Genomic DNA, 18,444 nt, shown 5'->3' on the forward strand with positions numbered 1-18,444 from the left:
TCAAAAAGCTTACCCAGGATCAAGGTAAGACTAACTGGCCTATAGCTTCCTGGGTCCTCCTTCCTCCCTTTTTTGAAAATGGGAACCATATTGGCCCTTTTCCAGTCCTCTGGCACCACACCAGAGCACCACGAGTGTTTGTAAAGCCATGCCAGGGGTCTCACAATGACCTCTGCTAAGTCCCTCAGCATTCTGGGGTGGAGGTCGTCAGGACCAGCTGATTTAAATTTGTCCAGTCCCTCCAGAAGTTCCCTGACTAGGTCCTGACTGACCCTAGACCTGGGTGCGCCTCCCCCAGGGCCTGAGGGGGTCCTGGCAGATGGGCTGATCTGGTCCCTGCTCAGGAAAATGGAGGCAAAGAAATCGTTAAATAGGTTAGCCTTGTCGTCTGGTGCGACAACCAGATTTCCTAGCGTGTCTTGCAGAGGCCCCACGTTACCTGGTATCTTCTTTTGCATAAAGGGAACCCAATTTATAATGTAAAAAATAGGGATACATTCCAAGACCTTAACTGTACTGACCCCCAGACCCATTTCTATTACTTTTACAAGCCAATTTTGGAACTCACCAGCAGCAGACAGTACACACAAGCACAGGGTACTATCATAATGGGGATGACAACTACAGAAACATGTTGCAGACAACGAGCGAGGTACACAGATCCACACAGGAGACTATATTTTGGTGCATGTCACTCTCACAATGCACTGCACAAAGCAGCTGAGTGAGGGCTTCCACCACACTAATCGCATAGAGTGAATTTACCTTGCATATATTAAATTTTTGGTATAAAAAGGGTCATTGCGTAAGAACGAATTTGCACATACAGATCCCAGATATACAGGTTTCCCTTGCTGTATGTTTTTTATTATTATTGCCTGACTTGTGACCTAACAAGTTCAATTAGAATTAACATAAATACTCCTTATGTGTTTTAAGAAGGTATTAACAACAAATTAAGCACATTTTAGATAGAAAAAAAGAAGGGGCAGTTTCCTAGTCAATGTACTGAAACTTAAGACAAGCAGAAATTAAGAATAGGAAAAAGTGGGAGTAAATTAACAGAATGGCCAAAGTTACTTATTACTTGCTGGTAATAAGGTTAAGTCACACTTAAGTATACTGACTAGTTAGTAGCTAATAAGATTCCAGTAGTTGTCATAATTGGGACATAAGAGGGAATCTAAACACCAAACAGATAGTCATAACAGATGTTTAAATAAATTCATAAAGGGTGTGAACAAGTGTTCATCACACCCAGTCTACATGTAGGAGGCTTACACTAAGACGGTCTACAAGGGGGTTTGATAGGTGGTAGGTCCATGGTAGGGAGAGAAGTGGAGGGGGTTGCTCAGTCAGGGAGCATATTGGGGAGCCAAAAATAGCTTAGTCAGGTTTAGGGGAAGGCAGGGGTGAGGAATAGCACAGCCCCAGGACTGGGGTGAGCAGCTGGGCTTTTCCAACTCTTGGGTTGGACTGTGAGGTGTGCAGCAGTTGTGAAGATCTGGTTAACTCTTTCTTGGATCAGGTTAATGCAATCTCGATCTAAGTTAGTGCACATACTTGGGTGCACCATTTTGGGGGTAATTTAAGCCCACTGCACACCTGTACAATTAAGCTTTTAGATCGACCTAACCCTGATTAGGTCCATCTAAATGTAACGCCTGTACATACTCAAAGGGAGCAGCATGGATGAAGCCAAAAAAACCAAACCTTTCTGAGAAGCTACCAATGGACAAATAAAGCTCACATCACTGGAGGAACAGAAGGAGTGAGCTGGGAGGAAAAGGACACTAAAATGAGGTACAGAGAAATAAGCAGAGGAGAGCAGTTATGTAAAGTTTTGAAAGTAGTTTAATATTTACTGTTAGGACAAGAAGCTTGGACTTGAACTGATGGAAGCAGAGGTTGTTTGAAGCTGACAATCAGCTTCATAAGCAACCAGGCTGATTTAAGTTGCTGCATTTTGCATAGCACTAGGGGGGGCTGAAATGATGTGGTTATAGTGCTGAAGGAGGTCAATGATAACAGTCTGCATAAGGGTGTTAAGAACAGGACATAACAGAAGTCAGAGGAGAAAGATAAAGTAATAGGATTTGGAGACAGGAGAGGAAGAAGTCAGAAATAACCCCCAGGATACAACTGGAAGTGAACTGGACAGTGTCAACTGTGGTAGAGAATAGAGGACTGGGAAAGGGTTTAGCAAGAAAAATACATAGGTCAGTTTGGCCGTAGTAAGTTTCAACTTATGGTGAGACATCCAGACAGGCAGGCTGAAATAGAGGCTGGATATTCAAGCAAATAGATGTGTCATCTCACAAGAAAGAGTTGATACTATAAATGTGGAAAAAAAAGAGCACGCCTTCCTGTAAAAGGAAAACCAACAAAAAAAAAGATGCTAAAGAAATAAAAAAAAAAGATGAGAGAACCAGGAGCAGATGTGTTCTGGAAGTTGAGGGTAAATAAGATGTCAAAAATAAAGTTATGCAGGGCATAGGTAGGGCATCCAAAATGTTGATCAGACAACCCTTAGTTTTTTTTACCCATAACCCTTAAAAAGAGGTTACTAGTAAGGTGGGTAAGAGGAGGTACAAGAGAATAAAAAGACGACAAAATAAAGGGGATGTAGGAAAGGCAAGGGATGTAAATAGTACATTAAAAAGCTTAAAAATAAAGGAAAAGAGAGGCAGATACAGGTTAAAGGACCTCTTCTTTGTGGCGTAGCCTATCTGTACATAGAGAAGAAATAACCAGATAGTAAGAAGTCAAGGTTGTTGTGGAAAATTAGATGTATAAAAGGAATAAGGTAAGATAGAGAGATTAAGAAATAGAAAAATCAATATTATGTACAAAAATGAAAACAGAGAGGACATTAGTGGGGAAAGGAAGGAGATCATTCAGATCTGTAATAAAAATCAGTTAAGGTCTTGCACAGATAAAAAGGAGAAGGTAAAAAGTAAATTAATTCCAGTAACTGAGAACATGCAAGTCAGGGAGATTAGGCCAGAAGAAAAAGATTTCTTATTTGTAATTGATTGTTTGCATTAATTAAATCCCTAGGGTTAGGGATTGGAAAAACATACATTTCCAAATTACTTCCCACAGCGAGGGTATTTAAAGGAAGTATTTCTTGTCACAAAAAGGCACATAAAAAGGCAGCTTGCAACACACCTATTTTAAGAATGTCATTAGTTTACATAATGAGTTTAATACAATTCATAATAACTGATGTAGATATAGATCTTACATGGATAAAGTCAGATACTAAAATGATGGGCATGACAATAAACTAGATAAATGGATACAAAGTTATTACACAGAAAAGATGGGAAAGCTGGCTTTGCTTCAGCTACAGGTCATCAGGGAAATATACTAATTCATTTCAGCTCATTATAAAAAAAGCATTCCTTACTCTTGTAGGGAGAAATGAGACCACAGAGTAGATGGCATGTTTTTAGTGGACTGTTTTTCAGTCCATTAGATTTAAAAATCCTGGTCATTGTTTTTACTACTGAAATTTCATAAATCTTGTCCTTGTTGGCATTTTGTTCCTGAGAATCATTCCAAAAGAAAATATTTTGGAGTCAGCACATGGAATTATTATCAACTAGCAATTTAAAAGGACCCAGGAATCCAAAGGTGAGGTCTTAATAAAAGAGTGACAAAATGTCTGGCATTTAAATATCAGTTATATGTAGAAGGGTTTATGATTTAAAAGCTTATTACAAGATTTTAGATATTTTATTCTCATCTAACACTTGATCTTGAAGTTTAGTGTTCTCATATAACGGCAATTTTTAAGAAGTGTTTAAAACAGTATCATAAAGAAGTTTGGTTCTTAGTTTGCGTCATATTTGGTTTCACTGCAAAACCCTAAAAAAACCCCCTTTAAAATGAGAATCAGCTTATCTAGAAAACAAGCAGCTAATATAAATATGTGAAAAAAAATCTGCAGACTTAAGACAATCAACATTTTCTAACATTGCTTACAAACTTTTACTCTTGCATCAAAAATTTCACAGAAATGCCTCTGTATTTGCCTGTCAAACAGAAGCTGTGCAGCTGTAAGTAAAATGATAACTGGAAAGATAGGGTGAGTGGTATCCAGGCATCTCTCTCTTAAAGCAACTTATTCATATATGGCATGAAATAAAAACAGGGTTGGTTAAGTAAGGGAAATTACTCTCTCTCAGGAAAGGAAATTGCCTGAAGCACATCTGGCAATAAGCTTTAAAAGCTTAGTTTTGACAAAATATACATTTCAACCACTTTGTAAGGTGAATTCCATAGAATGAATGTCTTTTTTTTTTTTTTTTTTTAAAGGAAAGATTTAATTTGTACTTTAAATATACTGGGCTAGTATTTGCTATTTTATGTCAAACTCTATATATGTAACAAAAAAAGCAATCAGGAATTCACAGACTAAACTTCACTATTGCAGTTTGGAGAATATACTGCACCATATACTATCTTAAATAGACCCCTTCATCTACAAAGCACCTAAGAAAACCAAAAATGAAAAATACAAACAAAAGTATCCAGAGGAAACAACTGATCTGAAACATTTTTACTGAAATTTGTACTGGACTGTACAAAACCCCATGCCAAGTCATTCAAATTTTTCCTATTTTTAACATGTCTGACAATCTAACAAAGAGATGCTCCCTTGCACTGTTGACAAGAGGTCAATGTCATTCAGTAGTTATGGAGTAAGTCCTGCCCTCCAAAAAGGATGCCAGACTTATCTAACGCCTCAGAGGTTCAGTAAGAAGGCAGTACTCCAACCTCCTTTGAGCTTTTGAGGACAAAAATGTATTTAAACTTTCATTACTTTTCACACTAGCTTTCTAAATTCAGATTCTTCCCGCTTTCATCCTCTTTGAACTCTGGCTCCTATGGTTCCCCTGAGGCACAGCAGACCACTTCCTCCTCTACAGCTGGGAAAGCAAGTCCCAAAGGGATGACAAGAGCAAAAAGTATAAACAACATACAAAAAGATGCGCCAAATGCAGCACCAACTTCCAAAGTAGGGTTAAAGGGATGTTGTAATTATTTTGCTGGCAAGGAGAATGTTTTTTGAATACTTTATTTTGGCTTTGTATGTGGGGGGAAAGATCCCTACAATGGAACAGAGATTATGTCTGCCTGATCCAGATGGTGATATAGCAAAGGCCTTGCTGGTTTGGTTAAAAGGGACATTCGAGTCATTACTACTGCAAACAGCACAGATGAAAAAAAGCCATCCTTCTTTGAGTGGGACCACTGGAGTGTTTCTCTAAAGAGAACGTTATGCCCTACAGTGTATGCAGCAACAGATTTCAGAAGGGGCCACTGTTTCCAACAGATACCAGACAGCACTCCTGGGCAAGATCTCTGTTTTCTTACCCCCTCTCCCAAAGCTCCTGCATCCACTATAGCAAATGGACACATGTTAATGCTATACTGAATAGAAATGCTATCCTGGTTGATCCTTGCAGTACTCAAGACAACCAGATTTCTCTCCTGGTAGAGGATCAAGATGTACCAAGTATCATTAAATCCAATCTTGCTCCTGGCCCCTCTACCCTCTGAAGGACTCTCAAGTTCACACACCCGCAGTTCCTGATGAAAAAGAATCAGGTTCAACCCTTAAAAGACATGGCTCCAGCCCCTCTCATCTCTGCAAAAAATCAGCAAAACTGAAATGCAAAGATGATATCAGGGATGAAGTCAGCATTGGCACATAACAATGTAACTAAACTTAGTGCTTACAGGTGACAAGGGTTTTGTTTGGCAAAAATCTTAAAAATCCTCTCAGAAAAGTGTAAACCTTTGCCCATCTCCTTGTCTGACAACTTCTCAGGGCCCCTCTCTTGAGATAATGGCTCTCACAATAAACAGCTCTCCCAATTACAATAAAAGCCCTTAAGAGGTCACACTTTTCACTTACATCTTTCATTTCAATGCCTAACTAAAGAGAGAAAATAAGTTGCATAAAAAAAAAATCTAAGAAAGGAAGATAATCTTTCCTCTTTATTCTTGATAAATACATTTCGTGTGTCAGAGCAAAATCAGAAGAACTTAATGAAAAAGTTTTCCTCCCCAGTATTTTCAAACTAAGATCCTACATTGTTTTGGATATACTGCTAGAGGAAAATGAAAAAGGCAGAGCCAGGCTATGAATGTGTAAGTACTTCCTTTAAAGATGAAAGGTGAAATATTTATTCAGATTATTTCATCTTTAATCCAAACTATTTACAATGAGTGGAAATGTCCTAATATATCTAAATTTGTCTAGTTAGAAACCTAGGATATCTATAGAACCTAAAACACTAAATCTGATCACATAGACTCACTGAAGGGTACCACAATAAACTTTTCTCTAGAAAAGGAGACTATATAGATAGAAGGAAGTCTACTTTTTAATCTGTTGGTTACTTTGAAAGGACAAGCCAAACTTCAGAGAAATTTAGAGGTTTTTCAAAAAGGCCTCAGGGTATCTGTTAAATTTACTTGCTTTGTTAGGGCAAAAGCAAGCTGGACAGATACACAGATAAAAAGCAGACTCTCTCTCTGCCAAAAAGAAATGTACTAGTACTAGACTGATTTTACAAAAAATATCCTTGACCATGTCCTTAGTTTTAGATATCTCTATATCCTCTTATTCAAAAAATGATCAATAGTAGATGAACCCTCCCCAGAAATAAGTGTGATATATTTGGTTTACATGCCTTGGAACCGACAGAAGTCAAGCATGTTTTGCCTCTATCAGAGTTTTCTAGATTACAGCTCTGGAGACTCTTATCTTAAAGGAAATCCTAAAAGTATGGAATACACTAAAATATTCTGACCATTTAGAGAACCTTGTAGGGGTTCCAATTCCCCTCTCTGATTTTGACAGCCTCGTTATACAATAAGTATATGTAGAAAGTAGAATAGTATGAAATCGCTTAGAAAAAAATTGCGTAGGGAAGTCCATAGGGTATACACTGAAGTGTTGCTATGGATAAGAGAGAGATTTTGGTTTCCAGTTCATGTTAATGTAGCACCTTTTATAATAGAGATATTTTCTTAAATTTAAGTATAATATACATTTCTCTAAATAGGGAAGTCCAGCCATCATGTCCAGATTCAGGGAAGCACTGGGTAATTTTGCCTCACAAATCACTTTCCCAGCATGATGGTTTCCAGAAAACATTTTCTACAATTGAGAGGTCATTTTTTCCAAGATTTCAGTGAAATCAAACTCTTTCCCAGGCTCTTTTAGCTGGTTAGCGATCTCATGGTTTTGGAGGATAACTGATCACTGCATTGTACAGGAGGCTCCCTCTCCTTTCTGTGTGCTGCATTGTACGATTACGATACTTGCTTCAGGAGCTTTTAACCCTATTTTTGACAGGTGTGTGTCAAATATTGTACCTGGGCACAATATTAGTTTAATACGATTGCATAATAAAGAAAATCCAATGCTCCCATGCTGCATACCAGGGAATTGTTCTTGCCACTGAAAAGTTATTCCTCCTTTTTCAGTCTGCCTGATTTCTGATTTTATTAAAAAAAATTAAAAAAAGATTAACTTTTTATATAAAAGGACTACTATTTAGCATTGCCATTCATTTATTAAAAAGTTTATGAAATCAAAACACATTCAGTTCCAGGGTACAGTGGGGCATATAAGAGCATAGCATGTTGAATGGGGAGTTTAGCACTTAAAAAGAGGCATTATTTCTTTCTGAAACAGCAAGCTGAAACCTGCCTCTGTCTGATTAGAAAAGCGCCTTCCTCTTTATTTATATGAAGTATTAAACATAAACCAAGCTGTGCTGATCTGAGAGTTATTTCAAAAGAATTTTTCTTCAAGAGGAACAAACAAAGGAACTTTCGTAACTTTAAAAAAAAAAAAAAAAAAAAAAAATCACCTCTACAAATAATTTACAAGCTCACTCTGGAAACATAGTTGGAGGCTATCGGAACTGATTTCTCTGTCTAGGAAATTCTTAATTAGAGCTGTGCTTAAGAAATTCACAGGGGTCCTCTAATTGATCGATTTTTTCCAGAGGTTTTATGTAGCAGACTATACAGTATCTAGCAGAACGTTCTGACTTTCCTGCTGCTTTGCAAATGACACCCCCCACAGGAAGATAACGGATAAGCCAGGAGGGAGGAGCAGTCAAGCTACACATGTCTGGGTACTCTTATCAACTTATCATATAAGGAAAGGAAAGTGATTGATTCAGATACTGTAAAAAAGGCTAAGAGACAAGCAGAAGAAAAACTAAAGCTTGTTTTTGAAACTAACACATCTAGCAGTTGAGACGGGACTGCTTTGCCTGCTCGCATCTGACAGATTACGGAACGACTGGAGAGAAGACGGCACTTTTCAAGTTTGCAACTAGGATACTGAAAACTCAGCCCTCTCTCAAACTACTTTGCACATGACAACAGAGCACTGAATTTTAGGGCAGGTTAACTCTATAACCTGAGCTTTTGTTAAACATATTGAAATATTTTAGATTTACTGGGTTACCATAGGAATTAAAATGCGGCTGGTTGTTTACTGTATTTTGAGCTGCAATCTTTTCTTAGCTTCAGGGTATACTTCCTTTCGTAAAAGCACGGAGACTGTAGGCAAAAAGCAGTATCAAGTTCAGCATGGGTCATGCAGTTATACTTTTCTTTTGCCCGAGACGGACAACTGCCGCTCATCTTCTAGCTCCTATGTGTCGAATGCAGTACAGAGGGATGCGCCACTAGACTATGACGACTCAGTACAAAGACTGCAACTACTTGAAAACATCATGGAAAACAACACTCAGTGGCTAATGAAGGTAGGACTATGTAATTCCTATTTTAAAGATGTGTGTGTATATTATATGTATATCATTATACATTTATACTGCCTCTTCTTTTTCTGCTCTAGTAGTTTGTAAATTCACAAAACTGACAACAAGTAATGCATGGTGTAGACAACATTTCTGAATGAAGCTGTTCAGCCAAAAGTTAACTTTGAAATCAGGCAGAAATGTTAGTTTAGTAAGAGAAATATAGTTACATTGTTCTGAAAAAAACCCTACATGTATGCTGCTCAGCTTGTTTCAACACTCAGTTTTAATTAAAATAATTATTAGCGCGCGCGCACACACACACACACACACACACACACACACACACACAGGCTTGCTGGCATATTTGACAACTCATAAGCAAAAACAGAAACAGGAAAAACTTGATCAGCTACTTATTTACAAATAACTGACAGCAGCTAGCTTATCTCTATTTAAAAACTGTATAATGTTAGCTTACTTGGGCACATGTTGTGCAAACACTGAACAGAGATTTACATGTGAACCATGATTAGGAAGACTTTTGTGAAACAGTATGTTCAGGATCTGACTTGTGAAATTAACTTAGTGAAATGACAGAATTTCAAGAATCTCTACTAACGGAAGTTGTTTGCATCCTTTAACATTTCCACTCAAGTATAGTTAACAAAGAGCTGTTTTGGGGGGGTGGTGGTGGGGGAGGGATCGGGAAACTTTTTGTTGCAGCTACCACAAGGCATCTTTCTTCCCTCGCAATAGCTTCAATGCAATCTCTGAGCTAAAACAGCATAGATATATCCTAAAAATGGCAACACTGATTCATTCCTACATGAAGAGTGGGAAAGCAATTTAATACGACACTAATAAAATACTTATTTTTCTGTACAAATGAGTTACCTTTTTACAGAAATACTAATATTAATAGAAGGAAGCATAGCTTAATTGCACAGTCTAGCTCAAATCCAACATCTCACGCACAATGATACTTACATTCTTAGGAACAAGTACTCTGATGATTGAACTCAGCAACTGACATAATAATCATAATGTAATGATGCACATAGTATTCCTTGTGCTGCAATGACACTATAAAAATCATTCTGAATTCTAAAGGAAGGTAACTCAACTTTCTTAACATAAGTTGCTTTCTTTACTCTTATATTTAAAAGTCATAATGAATCATCAGCGTGAAATAACATTCTTTCATTCAGATTCACTTTATCTGAGTATACAGTGACAGTACACAGTCTGAGTATACATCCTGTGCATCTAGGTGTACACACACACACACACACACACACACACAGTTCTCCTGTAAAATCAGCTAGTGTAATTGAATGCGTAAAATATAACAGTCACATTCCTGGGCACAAGACAATGTATAATTACATATTTGAAAGGTAGCCTTAGATCTTAATCCCTAAATTCGCACTTTAGTGCTTCAAATGCACTGCCCTATCCATATTTAGGTGCTAAATAATGAGGGTTTTTTTAGGATGCTTATTTGTAGGCACCTGAATTTTCAGATTTGGCTTGAATATTTGCATATTTTTTGGCTTGAAAGTTCACCCCTCTTTTGTTTTAGCTTCATGTTTATTAGGGAAAACATTTTTTCTGCAAGCATATTTACATCCCTAGCTATTATCTAAGCCATGCTTACCATTGGAACATTAAGATCAACACTAACAATGTGCAAAGTAAGATGAAAAATATGGAAAGTAAAACAGCCTAATCAACACAGCTGGTAAGCCATTTCCTAAAATAAACAGCAAATGTACAAAGAATTCTGTGCTAAATGCCAGTTACTATACTGTGTTTGCTTACTTAGGTGACACTAGGTAAACCAAAACCTGTAAGCAAATTCTACCATCCTTAGTCAAACTGTCAGTCACTGAGAACAGGATAAGCGAATTAACACATTCATCAAGAATTCAAAAGACAGATTTTTCTTATGAGACAAATATGATGTATTTATTGGTGCCAGTTGTGCAAATATTTCCATATTTCCAAACGCCTGTTTTAGAATGGCCTGCTTCTTTCTACATTTACCAGTGAACCATCCGGAAAAAATGTCTGTTTACCTTTCATTGCTTTAACACCTGTTCTTTATCCTATCGACTGTATCTACAAAGAACACCTTAGAAAGTCAGCTTATGTTGAGATTTACTTTGCTAGTGACAACTGATCTGCTAAGTGGATGCAAAAAGCAAACAGTAATCCTGAAAATTGTTACCAAGCTTAATGCTTGTTTTTTTCCTTCATTTTATCACTCTCAAATTTTCACATTCAGAGTTCAATAAAGATATATATTATTGGGTGTAAAATCAGCCCAAGTTAGACAAAATAAAGCTTCAATGCTCAACTAGTTAGAACTAACATTGAACATTTAAATGTACTTTCATTTAAAAAAAAAGTGACAAAATTTGTTTTCAGAAAACTTATTTCTTCAGGAAATCCCAGCAAACAGGCAGCACCTGTCTGTTCTGAAGCAAGGGTAACAAGATCTAAAATAATTTCACAAGCTTTTTATGTAAATTAATGTCATAAACTGAGTTCCAAGTGTATGTACTGCACGTCCCAAAACATTTCACATTTCCCCCCTTTAATCCATCAACCAAAGGAAATGTGTTTCTGAATGAACACTGGGCTGTATGAATGGAAAAGCCTGGGAAAGGTACACTGTCTCTAGTTAATAGATACAAACACAATGGTAAGAAAATTAGTTACGTAGGATCAGATTCTCTTCTGATCTTTACTTGGTTTATAGTTGCCACAAATTAATATGCTGCCTGTTACTTTCCATGGCACAACCTCTTTGCTTAGAACTGTAGTGTTAATTCACAGTACTATTATAAACACAGCTCTTTTAAGTGTCCATTTAAAGTGATCATTTAATTAGGAAATTGTGAACAAGAATTTAGCTGCCATACCAGATTAAATCACTCTTCCACCTACTCCAGCGAAGAGAAAATAAATGATGCTACAGTGAAGGCAAAAAAAAAGTCAAGAAACACCTAAATTAAATGGTGTAGCACTGTATTTGAAGGTAATTTCTCTTTTTTCCACCCCAGAGACCAGTTTACACACTGTAAAATTGGATTTATTTACCTTAATTTTATGAAAGGGAGAAAGAAAAAAAACCCCTGTGGGCATTTAGATTTTAAACTAATTAAGGGCAGAGGAAGACAGAAAGGAAACAGCTGAGAAACCCTGCAAAAGTTGCTTGCAAGCTACTACTACTTTGGATTTTGTTAAGGGAAATGAGCTTGCAAATGTTGTTACACAATCCCGTATTCTTAAAGTCAATGAATACATGAAGTTTTGTTTAAGTTAATGGTAGGTATGTTTCTTTGAATCATGGGAGTTTCATATATACCAGGTTGAGAAAAAGACACTAAAATACTTGTATATTTTCTTTAATTCATTGCTTTGTAACTTGCTACCATAACACAGGAGATCCTTCCATCCAGAGGGATATATAAGAAATTTGCTGCGTCTTCCTAGCCTATGCTATTAGAAGCGGTTTGTGACAATATGTTATTTAACTGTAGTACATCACAGGTAGATAATTTATTTTGTATAGTTTGTCTCCTGAACAAAATGGAATCCTAGGAAGCAGGCTGGGCCTGAAGAGTTCAGTTCAAGATCAACAGAAGAACTAAGTTCAGCCAATACTGAACCTAAGGTGGGTAATTATTGGGTGCTGATGTACTAGAAGAAGTGCAGCCCTTTGGGACAATATTAAACAATGGTTCCTTGTCTTCTCTGTAAGTAAAAACCCTTTGGCTCTGTGTAATTCCTAATTACTTCAATTAGCCAATGTTTCTTCTCTGAGCAAAACAAGTTCTTGGGTTTTGGCTATATAAGAACAAGTACATAACACTTGCATATTTTCGTACACCATTTCTGTAATACTAGCATCTACGATATTATGAAATAGTTTACACTACCTTGAATATGAACACCTTCAATATTTCCAAGTCTAACCAAGCTTTGTGTAATAATACATAGGGACAAATATAGTTGACCGTTTGGTATTTTGCAGTATTCAAGTGATGATGCTGACTCTTGAATCTAAGAAGCACATTCTTTGCTTAAGTAATGCATCTGTTTTCACTTATATATTAAAAGTTCTCATTCCATATATCAGTTACATATTCATAAAACAAAAGAGAACTGGCAGGACACAAAAAGAAAATACCTTTTATATATTGAGACAACAGTGCATGTTAGAGTATAAATTTTCCAATATAAAATTATCTAACTATGCAATTAATTAATATAAGTCAGGTAGATGCATCTCAGTGAAATGCTTTAAAACTATATTCCCCCACATGCTCAGAGATCATATTGTGAAGGCTGATACCATTACCAGTCATCCTACAACTGCAAACTTCTTGTTTTTAAGGTGAAACAAATATGACACCATATGACATAATGAACCCAGCCACATCAGGAGCAGACATTTTCTTGTGCTGATTTATAAGAAAAAAAAAAAAAAAAAAATGATCTTGAGAATTTACTATCTGCAAGTGTAAAAGGCAACGTCTGTAGTGGTAAAGAGGCCCTTGCTTTACATAACTGCCTCAAGCATTCAAAACATAGACTTTTACTTGCCTACTCAAACTGTGTCTTGACTTATATATATGGCTGGTCAAAGCAACAATGGGAAGCCATTTCCCATTTGTGACTGACATTTTCACCTCTAAACTGTCTTGCTTTCTTTAGGTGTGCATCTAACAGGTGACTGAAAATGACTGATGGACAATTTCCAAGATTAATGTCTCATTAAAATAAATTCCTGCTTATGTACCCACTTCATACACTTCCACCATAAACTTCTCCTTAAGCCAAATAGCATAACCTTCATAAACAGAGCTTTAATCTTTATTTTCTGAAGAGGTGCAGTTACTTTCAACACTGTGTCCTTCCTGGACATTAACTTGCCACGTATGCTGCTCTGACACGTATTTTATTATTATGCAGGGTGAAGTGAAGTTGTCCCCAACTAACAAGCAATGAGGAAATAAGTTGCATGCAAGAACCTTCAAGTGTTGCTTGCAGTCAGAGAAAATTAAAAAAAACCAACACACAAGGTTGACAGGGAAAGCAGAACATAATGTCACCCCAGAATGTTATTCGGTCAATACTGCTGTCCCTGGATTGGAGAATGTGGGGGACAACTGCATTAGCACTTCCTTGTACGTTATCAAGAACGATAATCAGTATTATTTGTGTGATTATTATTCTCTGTCAACTTCCACCCCAACTACAGACACATGCTGTGTGTCATAAAGCAGAAAAGAGGGTACATGCATAACTCCAAAATTTAAAGATTAATAATTTCAATGGCTGTACATATGCATATATGGTATTAATATATTATTTGGTATTATGGTATTTGGGTTTTTAAAAAGTTCACTGCATTTTTCCTTATTTGATTCATAACCACTTCATACAGTAAATCAAGACTGCTCAGCGCAGAGAGCAGAATACATGCATTATACATGACAAGTTTTAGCATACTTTATATACAAGAACCTTGTGCTTTTTGGGGTTTATATAGCTTTAGCTGAAAGCCAGCATGGGATGTGAATGAAATGATTCTTTCTGCATCATCACAGTGTCAGTACTCAAGTTGCCGAAGAAAACATGTGATATGCCATTATAAAACTGGATGAACAGAGGCTGCTAATAAACGATTTGGAAGACAGTCTCAGACTATGGATTAGTTGCTTAAAGGTCTGCAACAGAAGGGAAAACCTTAACCTCTATGAAAGGAGTGATTAGACGCACCACAGTGCACTATTAATTGTTTCAAACAACCTGAATCAGCACCCCTTCAAGTCTATGCTGACTGGAAGAAAACATGCAGGGGGAAAGGAATTTGAACTTGAGGTGCAAATTTGTCAGCACTGCTGATGAAATTACTGTAGTTAGCATTGCTATTTAAACTTTTTATAGCAGGCAACTTCAGCAGTACAATTCCTAAACCATAGGGTTGAGTGGGTGGCAAAAGATAGGCAAAGGAGGGACTCAGTTACAAACAGGAAATTAACCTGACATGTAGTTACACTGAGCTTTTTGCAGTCATTCAGATTGGCCAGGTTCAAGAATTGGGTTGGAATCCCAGCCCCCTTATGGACAGTAATTAGTTACACTTCAGACAAAGAAAGCTTCTCAGTCTCAAGACCATCATCAATCTACCTTGTAAAAAGCTATGGACGGTCAGGGTGCACATGCTGTTTGGGAAAGCTGCAGATTTTAGGCTGCAATAGATAGATAGGAGGAGACAGAGAATAGAGTGTTATCAGATGCCTGTGAGACCTGGCAATGCAAATGCATTAGCAAAATCCAGTAATTCTAGCAATCTAATAACAGATATACAATTGATTAGTAAATTGCTTTTCAGAGCTTGGAGAGTACTGAACTGTATAATAGGGTTCAGAGACACAAACTCAAGAGAGAGTCCTTTACGTATTGTTGCTTTTAAATTCCTGAGCTCTCAAAACAACAAAAAGCTAAAATACAGAAAATTATAAAAAGCAATAATAAAAGAAATGCCAGAGAAAGTAACAGGAAATGTTTCCAAGCAGGTAGTCAGAGGATTTTATTTTTAAAAACTGCAAGTAATCTATCAGTATGGTAATTATGCAGAGTAAAATGGCTTAACCTAGCTGGCCTACCATCCCCCCACAAATACTGTTTGACAATTGAAAAAAAATTACTGATCAGCAGGGATCCTGGGTTTCCCTGATAAAAAAATTAAAAATAAATAAATAAATAAATAAATAAATAATCGCAAATTCTCTCATATAAAATTGCAAATTCTCTGATAAAAACCGCAAAATGCACAATTAAAATGAAAGGCCGCTATATATATATAAAAAATGTTTTATTGCTATATTTACAATTTTAAAACAATTTGGAAGCTTACTAGTGCCTCAATCACTATAGTAAATAAATTCTAAATAACCCGACATCAAATACCAAAATGTATAGGTATCATGGGATATCAAAGCTATCCCTGTCCCTTTAGCTCAACAGAATGCAGGTCCAGGCCTTCCACTCCCAAGCCATAGGCCCCCCGGCCCCGCCAGTGCCCCTAACTCCCCACCCATAGCCCTCCAGGCCCTGCTGGTGCCCCTCACCCCCCACCCCAGCCCTTCTGGAGGGGGCCCCCAGCTGCCAGGGCTACAGGGTCAGGGACCTGGGTCCACAGCCACATGCCCTCTGCAGCAGCGCCAGAGTCCTGGCTGCCACCCACAGAAGGCTCCTGCAGCCTGAGTGGGGAGCCTGGCTCCCCCTCCCCTGTGGGAAGCACAGCTGGAACAGAGCCTGTGGAGGAATACAGGCTGTCTGCAGTAGGCTCAAGCAGGGGAGGCCAGCTCCCTGCTGCTGTGTGCACTCCCAGGAGAATGGTGGAGCACATACCCTACAGAACTGTGCAGGGCAGGGCTGGGTGCAGGCTGCCTGCTGCAGGCTAAGGCTCCCTGCCCTGCTACCCTCCCTGGAGCCTTTGCAACTCAGTGGGTGGGACCTGGTGGGAGCTGGCATGACCCTTCTCCTCAGTGCTGGATTATGACATGCTGAGGTCCTAAACTATGTTCATTTTAAGAGGCCCCATATGATAAAAATAATCTAATGTATGTATATTTTTGCCATATTATAATGAAAATGTCTGTATTTCGAGTCGTTTTCCCATATGTCCTTTATCTACCAACTGATTATTATAAAACTTGATACCGAGTAAATTTTTTCCCCCTTATTTAGAGGCCCCTCATATTGTGAGGCCCTAAGCTGTATCTTAAGTAGCTTACGCCTAAATCTGGCACTGTTTCTCCTTGCCACAGCAACCTTCATGCTGCCCTGGCAACATGCCCCCTATGCACTCAGCAACAGTGGGGAGCAGTGTGGAATTGTGCCCCTTGCCGCTCTGGGGCAGGCAGGTGAGGTGGCATATCACCAGGGCGGCACAGGGCTCACAGCGGCAAGGATATTCCCCACTCAGCCCTGCTCTGCCCTGCCAAACTAGGTCCCGCCTGCTGGGCTGTGGAGAACCTGGGGAGGACAGAAGGGCAGGGAGCCCAAGCTCACAGCAGGCAGCCTGCTCCTGCCTCCCCTGGAGCGCATGCAGCTATGGGAAGCCAACCCTATGCCCCACCCCCCGGATAAGTCACCCATGGCCCCATCCCACTCCCTGCTGGGGCCCTCTGGCCAAGCATTGTGGTCCCAGGCCCCAAGCCCCATACACTGCCAGGCTGGGCAGCAACCCTACCCCAGCCCCAGTCCTGCCCAACTCCCTCCTTCCCTCCCTATGGGGGCCTCAATCCCCACACCCCCTTCCCAGCCAGACTTACTTGCATGAACTGCTCTCCAGGCTGCCTGGCAGCCATGTGCAAGTACATGCACATGATGCCCCCTGCCCTCTTCCCACTCCCAGCCCCTGGCAGGCTGGAGTTCCATCCCGCAGAGAGCTCTTTGCAAAAGAGCAAAATCTCTGTTTCTCTGTGTCACGGCAGGGTCCGTCAGGAGGGCCGTGATCTCCGCGAGGTCCCTCGTTCTGTGTCAAGGCCGGCCCAAGACACCCTCTTATTCTCACCCGCCACGTCTTGCTGGTAAATATAAGGTTGGGAGGCTGCCTATGACTCCCTGGGCACGGCTACTCGGGACCTCTGTCCTCCTGCATGCCTGGACCCCCCTGGGGTCTCCCGGTGTAATGGGTGCTCCCCAGGCACCCTACCCTTGTAGGCTACGCGTGGCTCCTACCAAGCCCTAATACCACGCCCCAAGCCTCGCTGATGTGCTGGACGTTGGTCTGTCACGGTACACACCCATTCTCCCGGGCCTCCTCTCCTGTAAACTAGCCCACTCCGGGCTCTCTCTAATACCCAGCTCCTCACTGGGACTCTCGTCAAGCCCGCTCTGGGCCTTCCCTAAAAGTGTGGTCCCGCTCAGGGACCCTCTAGCGGGTCTCCGGTCCTTCAGGCCAACCGCACGGGTACACTCTCTGATCCAGGCTCGCCGCACTGCTATCCCCTCTCCTCAGGGACAACCGCAGCACCTTGCCTCTGTCTGAGGGGTGTTGCCGCACTAGCCTATGGCCGGGCTCGCTACGCCCGTCTCGGGCTTCCCAATATGGCGCTCCCCCTCTTCGGGGCTCGCCATGCCCACCTTGGGCTTCTCAATAGTCCCCCCCTTTCTCGGGGACTCATTGGGCCCACGCTGGGCTCCTCTAAAGTGTGCTCCCCCTTTCTGGGGCTCGCCACGTCTACGCTAGGGCTTCCTAGCAGTGCCCCCTTCTGGGGCTCGTCATGCCCACACTGGGGCCTCACAAAGTTGCCCCTCTCTGGGGCTGGGGTCTCCGTGCCCCACACACAACCCGGGGTCTATATTCTCCGCCCGCAACCCACTGGTTGCGCTCCACGCCTCAAGCTGCGCCTTTACTGGCACTGCGCCTTCACTGGCACCGGGGTTCCCATACCACTGGGGTTCCCCCTTAAAGTACTGTGCCCTCACTCAGGTGCTGGGGCCCCACCCCTCTGGGGTCCCTATGAGGACACTGCGCCCTCTTGGCACTAGGGCACCCCACACTCTCTGGGGTCCCTATGAGGCCTCCTCCAACCCCTACAGCCTCACCCAA

General features: G+C 40.1%; 2 protein-coding genes across 5 annotated transcripts in view; one reads left to right on the forward strand and one right to left on the reverse strand.

Moving 5' to 3' along the window:
• Positions 1–18,444, reverse strand: part of MCPH1 (microcephalin 1) — a 206,897-nt gene that overhangs the window by 58,870 nt on the left and 129,583 nt on the right. The window lies entirely within an intron of this gene.
• ANGPT2 (angiopoietin 2) overlaps positions 8,027–18,444 on the forward strand; it is a 70,373-nt gene continuing 59,955 nt past the window's right edge. For all 3 annotated transcript variants that reach the window (XM_006024490.3, XM_006024491.3, XM_006024492.3), the window contains exon 1: positions 8,027–8,807. In XM_006024490.3, the coding sequence (XP_006024552.1) occupies positions 8,520–8,807 (288 nt within the window). In that variant the 5' untranslated portion in view covers positions 8,027–8,519. The remainder of the gene's footprint in view (positions 8,808–18,444) is intronic.

The sequence above is a fragment of the Alligator sinensis genome, unplaced genomic scaffold (assembly GCF_000455745.1).
Source record: "Alligator sinensis unplaced genomic scaffold, ASM45574v1 scaffold1012_1, whole genome shotgun sequence".
In the NCBI taxonomy this organism is placed as follows: Eukaryota; Metazoa; Chordata; order Crocodylia; family Alligatoridae; genus Alligator; species Alligator sinensis.